The 12,098-nt window shown below is 26.9% G+C and overlaps 2 protein-coding genes across 2 annotated transcripts; one reads left to right on the top strand and one right to left on the bottom strand.

Moving 5' to 3' along the window:
* The first annotated feature begins 155 nt into the window (after positions 1-155).
* LOC113557674 lies at positions 156-668 on the top strand. Its single transcript, XM_026963234.1, has one exon. The coding sequence runs from the start codon at positions 156-158 to the stop codon at positions 666-668; it is 513 nt and encodes a 170-aa protein (XP_026819035.1).
* A 4,811-nt stretch (positions 669-5,479) lies between these two features.
* LOC113559208 (small ubiquitin-related modifier 3-like) lies at positions 5,480-10,582 on the bottom strand. The gene is made up of 3 exons (XM_026964833.1): positions 10,446-10,582; positions 5,910-6,115; positions 5,480-5,564 (listed from the first exon to the last, which is right to left on the bottom strand). Exons 1-2 carry the CDS (start codon positions 10,467-10,469, stop codon positions 5,918-5,920), a joined length of 222 nt encoding a protein of 73 aa, XP_026820634.1. The 5' UTR covers positions 10,470-10,582; the 3' UTR covers positions 5,480-5,564; positions 5,910-5,917.
* Positions 10,583-12,098: the final 1,516 nt, after the last annotated feature.

Genomic DNA, 12,098 nt, shown 5'->3' with positions numbered 1-12,098 from the left:
CACATTGGCTCTGATGAAGGATTTGTACCTGGTGGCTATTTGTCATTCGAGTCCAAAAAGAATTCTAATGATTACCATGAAGAAATGAATGGTGAAACATTTTTTAACTGGATTAAAAATATTATTCCGTTGTTAAAAAATATGCTGTTGTGGTAATGGTAACGCCCTCGTACCATTCCGTTAAAATTGAATCGTGTCCTACAGCGAGTTGGCGAAAGGCAGATATTGAAAAGTGGTTGTACGAAAAAGGTGAAACATACGAAAAACCTATGATTATACCACGTTTATTAGAAATTGTGAAGCGGATCAAACCTAGATACGATAAGTACGTCATTGACGAATTTGTAAAAAACTATGACATTGAAATACTTCGTTTACCACCATACCATTGCGAGCTCAATCCTATTGAGCTCGCGTGGTCGTCTGTGAAGAACCATGTTAAAATGAACAATACGACATTCAAATTATCTGATGTTCATAAACTGTTAATTGATGGCGTTGAACGTGTCACTCCCAATATGTGGAAAAACTTTGTCGAGCACACCATAAAGCAAGAAGACAAATTTTGGGAAATCGATTTTATTGTTTACGGTGTCATGGAAAACATGGGCTCAACTGTTATGACTATAACAGGCGAAACTGATTCTGACTCAGTTTGCACGAAATAAATTGTAATTGATTCAAATAACTTAAAATAATTACTACTTTTTAATGTATTGACAACACGAGGCTAACCGAAAATATGTAAAAAAACCATAAAAACTGATTATTAGGTATAACAATTTATTTTATTATGTAAATATGTACAAATCACTTTATTCAATGTAATTCAAGACTGTGTATTATTATGTTTTTATTATATATTAATATTAATTTTGTTTATTTATGTATGTAATATTTTATTTTAAATTATATAATTAAAGTGTTCTCTCCCCTGCGTAAATAAGACGATTACGGTATAACATATTGGTAAAAAAAATTAACCATTTGAACACGGTGTACAACTCGTCGGCGACGTCGTCGTTTACCGTCGACTATCGCCGGCGGTTACGTGGAGGGGATTGCACGGCCCGGAGAACGTTTACGGTCCATTCGACGTGCGCGAAACGGTACCGTTCTCTCGTGGAAAAGACTATAGTAACGCTGGCTGCCGTCAGTCTGCATGCGCGAAACGGGTTACTTCGCTCATGGCACGGAGTATAGTTACTATATAACTATCATTGACTCTCATTGTCTGTCGTCGTGATTAAAATATGTATTAACTAATAGTTAACTAGTAACTATACATCTGTACTGTTTTTTAGTGTTTTCAGTTAAATATTTAAAGTACATACATACTACTGTATAGTGTAGAAAGGTTGTAGGTACACCATCGTTGTCCTACACACTGTAAGTATTAAACGTTTAATTATAAAATGTAGAGTATATGTATAGTGTTTTAGAAAAAAATACTGCATCAAAGTTGTATTGACACGGATTATATTGCTAAAATTAAAATTGCTAATCCAAAATGATTCTAGTTTATATTTTAATATACCCTACTATTTTTTACTTAAATTGAGGATTTATTTAGAACAATCAATATTCAATCTAAAGAAGTAGTTATTTTTGTATTTAAATAGGTACATTTAAAAAAAATATATTTTAGTGATAGATACATAAGTAGAATACTATTAACTACAAAACAAATAAATATCTTATTATGATCTAATATAAATCTTATTCTTGCTTTATCTAATCTCTCAAATAAAACAATTTTGAATGAATTAATGAAACATTACATTATAAATGTTAAACTAGCACATGGGTATTAGTTATAGGTTTTAATTAATATTAGCAGTATAGATAAATAAAATGTCCATAATACCTAACACTTATAAATATTTTTTTAAAACTATGATTCATCATAGTCTTTCAACTATACACATTATTTACTGTATTTGTACAACATACCTATGTTTGACAAACATTTCACCAGCCCCATTTTTTTATTTTTTTTTCCGTCATACATTAATGCGCCAGAAGTGTGAATTTGTACGATGAACACATGTGTTCAAAATACCTCAAAATTATATTGAGTAAAATTAGGTAGTTTAAATCTTTTGCCGCCAGGAAAAATGCTCCATTTGTACCTAGGCTAATGCGATCCTGTATCCTAAATAATAATATCATTGACTAAATATTTTGCTTAATACTATGTGACCGTGAGCCGTGTGCACTCCAAATTTACTATGCCTATGTGTCATATGATTACACCTATCTTGTGGTTGGTTTGCATTATAAACGTTCGGCGCGTGATATACACGATTTCCTGAAGTACAGGTTGCATGTCGAACTCCCATTAAAGTTGATTCACACTGTACGGAACGTCACAGACCGGCAACGTCACGTAAAAATCTTCATCCGTTCACATTACAACGTCAACATCCAGAAACGCCACGGAAATATTACCGACGCGGCGTGATACACTCGCTCACTGCTCCGAGTTTTGACTACTGCATATCTGATCTCACTTTAGATTAAAATTAAATGTGAGTATGTGACCGGAGAACCAAGTGATCTAATTATGTGAAACCGCTGATCCCAATGTCCCCAGTACTACTAGCGCGCCACGAGGACAAGCGTATACCTACTATTTTTATAATAATAATAATATAATTAACTGTGTTTATCTCACACAAATAATTGTAAAGATATCTTTAATCGTGATTAAAACGCAAATGAGTATATGAGGTTTCTCGTCTGAAAAATAGTCACCTAGCTTAAGTCACCCAACTTACACACGTTTACGTTACAAAAACAATAAATGCCAGTAATACGAGTAATACGACTCCGTCGCAGCGCGTAAAGCAATTATTAGTTGCTACATTAATTCGCTGTGTCAGTTTATTATAAATTTAGTTCATCGTCATTTTCCAGACACTTAGATTTTTCTGAAGCTTGAATTAGGTGAAGGACTTGTATCAGATTGTGTTAAGCTTATACAGGTGTGTATTTCATATTATTCTTTAATTAATTATTGTGTATGCAGTAATAAAATCAATCATTATTTAAAACTATATTATTATTCAATAAAACCAATTATATCATTATTAGAAACGCTATACTCGAGTTATTGGATTATCAGCTAAAAAATAAAATACATTTATATAAACTCCTTTGTCGTTAGAAACTCCAGTTATAATTTTAAATTGCTAAGTACCATTAATAGGTAGGTAAGTTAAAACAACACTTTATTAAGATTTTTAGTATTAATATAATTTAATTACAACTAATATTTTATATGGTTATAATTAAGCAACTGAATATTGCATATTGCATCAGAGTGACCTAAAAGTTTTATTTAAATTGTGTTTTAAGTTTGATTAACTGATTAAGTTAATCATGAATAAATTTCTTCCATTCATCTAAGAAGAATAGTTTTGTATCAAATTTTGATTTTGATAATATAATTATAATATATTTGTTTAATTTTAATATTCATTTCCAATGGCTTACTATATAAAGTATCCAGAGCCGGATTAATGGGGGGGGGGCTAAGAGGGCTATAGCCCAGGGCCCTAAAAAAAAGAAGGCCCCAAAAAATTATAAAATTGTAATTTTTGTACAATTTCAAAAAGAAATTATAACAATTTATATTGTTAGATACATTCATATAATTAATTTAAAATTGCCTGCAATAGTAATATTCGAATTACATTATACACAATATACTTCATTATTTCATATGTATTATTTTATAGCTCCAGATATGAGGGTTTTTCGCATAAAAATAAACCTTGAATTACAATCATTTATCGTTAATCATAATCGTATCATTTAAAGATTATATCTAATAATTATATCATATATTTTATGATTAATTTATTATCTTTTAAGTTTCTATTATACATGTTATACCAATATACCGTAATTGTATTTACCTACTCATAACAGTTAGTCGTTCATGTTCGTAAGTAACGTCGCGTCAATCTGTACACCGTGTTATACGTTTATTTTAAAAGTAAATGTAATTTTAAATAATTTAATAAAATAAAATGTCCTCAAGAAAGTATCTTTCTGGTGCAGAGAACGAAAATTAAAACAACAAAAAGATGACGAAGTAAGAATCATCCAACTATTTTTAAATTTTTCAAACCACAAAACGATACAAAAGTAATGAAACAATTAATTCTTCTTTTAATAGTAATACTATAGTTAAAGATCTTGAAGTAGAAATTATTTAAACAATTTAGACGAAATCTCATCAGAATCATATTAATTAATAACAGTAGTGCTTCCACAAATAATCTATTTATATTGCATTCCAATAAAATAAAAATATCAAAAGATCCTGGTCTTTGGCCTGAAACAATAGATACTTTTGCATAATCTTCTAATTGTATAGTTATTTGTAATTTTTGTATTATTACCTTTTTATATATTAATATTTTAATTAAATTATATTTTTAATAAATAATAATTTCATATAAATTTACTTTTTAAGGGAAAATGTTTTTTTGTTGTTGTTGAATTACTAAATATTAATAAGTATATGAGTATAAAAATGTATTTTAAAATTAGGGCCCCTAAAATATGTTAGCCCAGGACCACTCATTTTATTAAACCGGCTCTGAAAGTATCTGATTAGTTAATATAACCATGGGTGTAACAACAAGAGTGGGCAGGGGGGCCAGTGCACTTCCCTTGCACTTCAAACTAAATAATATTTCTTATACGTTATAAATATTGGGTTTTAATGATTTACGTTGGCTATGCCACTGCCTCCCCCTGATTGAAATCCTAGCCACGCCCATGAATACAACTGTTAATTAAAACGTTAATGTATCTATCTTTATTATATACTCTATAGATTTAGTCTATAAAATATAAATCATTATATTTTAATATCCTTCCATTCTTTATGACTCACTGCATAGTTTTTGAACCAATTTTATAAATAATATTAAAACTATTTAGGTATTTAAGCCAATAAATCAATAGATAATGTATATAATGAATTTTTCAGCTAAACTTAATCAAGAGCCTGAATTTAAATAAATAAATAAATAAATAAAAAATTATGTCTCCCGTCCATTAATCCTAAACAAAGAAAAATTCCATTGCGTATCAAATTATTAATCTACTACATCAGTCCATTATTTGGGATAGGAAGGCATCTGTATAAAAAAAATATACATTCAAATACTTAAAATACTTTTATGGCTAACGTAATCAATAAATTTTATATTATATATTTTTTTTGCAAATATTTACATGTAGTTATTTACACTAATTCAAGCAGTTTAACAGAACTAAAACATATAACAATTTAAAAAAAAAAATAGTATAAAGCAAAAATGTATTAAATTTTTAATTATTTTTAATAGGTCCGGGATGAGTCGGTGGGTCCACGATGTTTTCCCGGATCGCATTCACCTGCTGTTCTAGTCTCTGATGGTGACCTTCCTCTCTATATTTTTCATGAAGCACTTTGTAGGGGGTGGTTCGTCAGGCCAGGGTGGCAGCGCGGTTCTGGCTTACAGTCCGACTCTCTCCGCCGCGATGAGGAAGTCGAAACACATCTGTAGTAGTATAAAATAAACTAAAACTAAAGTACCTAATATATTTATATGGTATACAAATATTAAAAATTATAATTTATTAATATTATTTAGGTATACCTATTCCTATAGTCTATAGGTAACTTATAATATGCTAATATGGTACCAATCATCAATATAATGTATTGTATATATTAATTCTATTTATGCTAATATTATCTTAGTGTTATTAATTATAAATAATAAGGTTTCATCTCTTACAAAAAAAGTAGTTCTTTCTATTTGTCTAAATTAAATATTTAAATTAATAATATATAATTTAAATCTTAACTTGGACTGCGTACTAATATACTTGTGTGAACGCACCTTAATGATCATGCAGGACTTCGCTTAACTTGGGAACGGTTCGGTCCTAATGTAACAGTATAATGACTGTAATGTATTGGTTTGCTTGTTTGCTCCCCGAATACTTCAATGGTATCATCGTCTTCTATTTCAAGAAAAGAAGGAGTATCAGCGTCAACAATTATTCTTCCGTCAAAAAGGAATCTTACTTTTGCCCTATTTAAATGCTGAAATAATACAATTTTGAATGAATTAAAAAAAGCTTACATTAAAAATGCTAAACTAGTACATAGATTTAGTTAATACTAGCAGTATAGATGATTAGAATGTCTATAATAACACATATAAATAAATAGTTTTTAAAACAATGATTTATCATTAACTAACATCATACACAGCGTTAACTGTATTTGTACACCATACCTATGTTTGACAAACATTTCACCAGCCCCCGTTTTTTTAAATTTATTTTTTATCAAACATTAGTGCGCATAAGTATGAATTATGAATTTGTGCCATACCAATTTAACCGTAAATTAGAGAAATTTCAAAAATGAAAAACTGGATTTTCCGGGTATAACGAGTTTCGCACAAATTCACACAAATGGTGCACTTATGTTTGACCGAAAAAAATTTAAAAAAGGGGGGCTGGTGAAATGTTTGTCTATGTTTGTTGTCTTTATCTCATAAATGTGTCACTTAGCAAATTTACATTGAGCAAATCAAATAAAAATGATTTAGTTTTAATTTTAATTTTAAAGCAAGTTACAAGTGTGTACAATATTATAATAAATTTAAAAATGATTAAAATTTGCATTTATTTTTAATTAAAAAAAAAAACTTCAATTAAACTTCATTAATGTATCATTTAACACTAATATTAAAACTAAACCTTATTCAACATAATATTGAACCGTTTTTGTGAATTAAGACTGTATAGTCTAATACCCCCAAAAATATATCAAATCTATCATTGATTAATAATTATTTGGCGGTAGTCATTGATTATTGTTGTCGGTGCAATCAGCGTATACTTGGACAATAATATAAATTTTATTGGAGCTATCAAGTAGTGGGAATGTGTCGATAAGTAACTAAAACTGAATGTCAATTGCTAAATGTAAAATTGTCAAACATTTGATAGATTTTAAAATATTATATCATTGTAAACAATAAATATAAGTGTGGCATCAAAACTTTTCTTACACAGACAACTCAAATCAATAAAGGATTATTCTGAACATAGCCAGTAACTTAAAACATTTCTAACTATACTACAGTTGTAGAGGTTGTACAACAATTTGAATTCTAGAAAAGTAACTTAGGTTTTTTGAAGAGCATGCTTCACATGCATGTTTTGTCTCCGTTTTACAAACATATTACATATAAAAAACTGTTTATAGCAGGGAAGAACCACTCAAGCTGTAGACTGCCCAAATTAAGCAACCACATTTTCACATTAGAAAGAAAATTGTTCAATATCGTTTTTATTTTTTTGATATCAGAACAACTACAGAAAAATTATTCTTTTGTATTTCCCACACAGCTAATTTAGTAATAATAATGATATAAAATATTTTTATTTAAAAAGTTAGAACATTTGAAAATAATTGTTATAATGTTAATATAACTTTGATTTTTAAAATTATTTACGAATCAACTTAAATAACAAATTAATATAACTATAACATTATACAAATATATTTTTAAAATATTAGATATTTAATAATAATTATATTATGGCGCATTAATAGTAATTTGAATAAAAGAAAAGTAAATGTAGCCATGACGACCGCATGTTTTCTTCGACTTACAAATGTGTACCACACCAAAATATATGTTCAGCAGTTCCAAGTTTGTGTGTTGAGCTTAAATATTAGAGTGAAATGTCCTGCCAAACTAAACTATTAAAGCTATGAAACTAAAAACATTTGTGTTCTCTTGTTGAACTTTAATGGTACCTTATTGTTAAGCAAGTTATAATTATGTTCAATATTATTATTAAAAAATGCTCTTAAAAATTAAAATATCGTAAAAACTGACAAAGAAAAAGAATATAATAATATATTTTATGATCTTTACTTTGAGTTTGAAAGTAGATCAATTCACATTTCATACAAACACATTCAAGTTAATAACACAAAATTGGAACTGCTGTACATACTACATACTACATATTTGGAACATGATCTTTTTGAAGATAAAACAAAAATAAAAATAAATAGTAAAAAGCAAACTTGATATCAAATATAATATAATATATATATATATTATAGAAGTTATGTGCAGACTATTTATAACAATCAATAATTAATCTAATGATTTTGAATTATTGTTTTAGTTAATAGTTCATTTTCACTTTCTCTTAAAAAATATAAATTAAATGAAAGACATTTTTTAACATCCTCTAAAGTAATTAGTTAGTGTCAATTTTAATATTAATAGTAAAATACTATCAATATAATATAAATTCACTTGTTTTAATTTAACTTATGGAAAATAAAAATTTAAATTCTTGCTATTATAATGATGAAGATTTTTTAAATAATATGAACTCATTTGATGATAACGACAAAATTCCAGTTTTTACTATAAAATGTAAGTACGTACATATATTTATGTATTATATATATTAATTAATATATATATATGATACATAAATATAATATTAATATTAATATGTGTTTTTGTTCAGCTATAAGGCCAGATATTTGTGAAATTAACTTTCCAATTGGAATAATAAGAGAAGAATTAATGTCCGATTCAAAAATAATGAATAACAAAAAAAACTGAGTTAAATTAGCAATCTATGCCTGACGGCACACTAAATTGTAAAAAAACATGGATATGTCTTCTAGTAAAAATACTAATTTATAGTTTTTTTCCGATTGTCAAGGTAATAAAATGTGATCTATTTTTCATTGTACATGTAATTAATAATAATTATTAATTTAATTGTCTTATTTTATAATGTGCAAAAAATGGTTATCTTAATACCTGGCGATCTCAATATAAAAAATTACATTTGATTTTAGATTTTTAAAACACATATTATCTGCATTGACTCGCATCAAATTTTATATTAACAGTTTGGCGTATTTTGAAAATAAATTATTATTATAATAATATCACAGTAATACTTTGATAGAAAATTAAATATTGTTATAATATTTGTTGTTGTTAATACAGTAAAATGTATTCTGTTGCCAAAAAATGATATGGTAATATTTTGATAATATTGCTTAAATCAAAATTAATTTCCAATAAATCTTGAAATAATGTTAATATTTCAAAACACGATTTATGGTTATGTTGTTTCAGTATAATATATGAGGTGGGTTAGTGTTACCAAAGAATTCAAAATAATCTTTCACAATCATTGTTTTTTTTTTTATAGTATGAAAATTTGGTTTGCTAACTTTGATTACAGCAGCTAAAGTGTGTATTTAAATTTGTAATAATATTACTTTTTTTTCTACAATTATAAGTAATCTAAACTGTCTCATAAAAGTATTGTTTTATCTCGGTTATGATGAAAATAGTTGGGTTTAAAATTCTAGAATCTAGAATTTATTCTTTTTTAAATAATAAAACATGAATGTATGATATTAAAAAAAAAAAAAAACATGACACTTAGATGAATTTAATTGTTATACAGCAAATCAATTTGGTTATTTTTTTAAAATGAATGAAAAAATATTCTATATAATAAGACTAATTAATGGAATGTAACCTAAAATATACAAGTACAGTAAAACTTCCGTTAACGGTCACCTCTATGTAATGGTTAGATTTTTTGGTCCCATCAAGTGTTATACCATGTATTGTCACCTCTAAATAGTGGTCATTATTTATGGTCCATTCAGTGATCATTAATTGGAAGTTTCACTGTATAATAAAAAAACCATATTTATTTACCTCCACATCGTAAGACAAAGACACAAAGTAGTGGTCAGTTAAATATCTAAATTATACGAGTCATATAAAAAGATTATGAATTATTTAATATACATAATATTGAGTAAAATTATTATTTGGGGTGATTTATCTAAAATCTTATTATGTAATAAATTAATTTTATAACACAAAGATATATTTTTTTACATATTATACAATAGTATATGATAGGGTCACTTGTGAAGAAAATTACAAAGTAGAATAAAATGCAGGTATTATTTATCACATGGTTATCATTTTTCTTATTAATGTGATAGTTAATAAATGCTAGTGTTCATTTTCGTCATTAATTTAAAATTATGTGGAAGTATCAAACATTAAATTGGTAAAGATTCACCTAACTTATGTTTGCATACTCATACACAAATAAAGTTTATAATTGCCTTAATTTTCCACAACTTGTCAATAATTTTACTCTTTTATTAGCTTAATTGTTTTATATAACTGATATGACTACTAAAATTCAAGTTAGCAACAACAGTAGCTATACAACAATGGTTAGGTTGTATTAAAATCAATGGCTAAATGAATATATATTTGTTTGAATATATTCTAAAAAAATATAAGCTTATAAATTACTTCTTAATGCTTTATACTTACTTTCATTTCACAATATCTTATCATGAGGTTTTTTAAAGGTTTATGTCTCTTAGTATTGAATTTGACAAAAGAATTGTCAAGTCCATGAACCCATATTTTTACATATTCATGGGCATCCTAAAATACAAGATGTTTTTTATTAATATTGATATTTAAAAACTTAATAATTAGTAATAAATTAATGTTCTAATTTTCCAAAATTTGGTAAAATATTAATACAATAACAAGCTTTTGTTATTGTATCAAAACACTTTTTACACACAATCCAAAATTGATTTTTATTAACCACACAAATAATAACTTATAAAATCTGAAGCAAGTTAAAAGACATTAGACTTATCATACTAAATATAATCAATGTTAATGATGATAATTTTAAACAGTAATTGAGGTAAGTCAATGATGATGGTAAATTTTAAGATCAAGGTAAATAATTATACTCTGGGACTATCAACACAACGATCTTCAACAGGACAGAACTGCATGGTTGATGAGTTCACACTATGCAGAACTGATGAATTTTAGAAATATTTGATGGTTTAACAAGACGTATGTAAAACAAACGAGCGGGTGCGGGAATGAAATAAGACGTTAACAAACCGGATTGAGAACCAACATTTAAAATACCAAACAGATGTTAAGACAGAAAATTCGTGTGTACGACGCTGACTCATCGACAAGTGCGTAAAGAACGCGAACGGCCGTCAGATTTTCCATCACCGGACGCCGAACAGAACTCATGCTTTTATACTGCGCGGGCTACGCAAAATTGTAAATACTTACTTCTTCGGCAATAACCATTTTTGAAGTTGTGTATTAATTTAAATCAGTTTACAGACGAACGTTGTTAATACAGAAGAAAACGCGGTGGTAGTGAAATGTAATGTCACCAACACGCTAGCCGTTACAGGTAAACAATAAACAAAAGTTATCACAAAACTGATAGAGTGATTAGCACACCGGTTGGCGCGCCAGTGGTTGTCGTTGACCGTGTAGAGGTTGAGATGCAGAATATGTCATTTGATTGGTCATCTCAGCCGCCCGAAAACTGTACACCTTATCAAAGCACTAGGCTAACCACAACTGTCCCATTTTACGATTATTGATAAAATTGAGTAGATACCATTTCATTTATTATTATTCTCTATTATAAAAGAGGGATTAAATTGATTTTCATGCCAATTAATAATAAAAAGTTATATTATAATTTCTTATTAAAATAAAATATTATAAAATATTGATAAAAATATAATTTTGTTAATTGCTTTAATCTCAATAAATTCAATTTATTATATTAACTATCTTAAATCTATATTTTTTTTTATTAAAATAACTTATTTTATATTATTTAATTTTAATTTATTTAACAAATGATATCTTAATTTTAAAAATTATAACTAAAAATTTTTTATTTTATTTTTTAATTACTTATTTATTTATTAAGGTTTCAAGTTAAATTAAACTTAAATCTTCAAAATTAAAAATATTTGTTTTCAACCTTAATTAAATAATTAATACCATTAAATTTGCAATTTAATATGATATAATTTGAATATAGAGTTAATGGTAAAAATATTTTTAAATAAGTATATAGATAGATTTACAATTTATAACCAATTATCAGCCATTTTATCTTTTAATTAATCATAAAGA

The sequence above is a fragment of the Rhopalosiphum maidis genome, chromosome 3, assembly GCF_003676215.2.
Source record: "Rhopalosiphum maidis isolate BTI-1 chromosome 3, ASM367621v3, whole genome shotgun sequence".
NCBI lineage: Eukaryota > Metazoa > Arthropoda > Insecta > Hemiptera > Aphididae > Rhopalosiphum > Rhopalosiphum maidis.
Note: the sequence above shows the minus strand (reverse complement) of the source record. Positions and strands in the feature narration are given on the sequence as shown.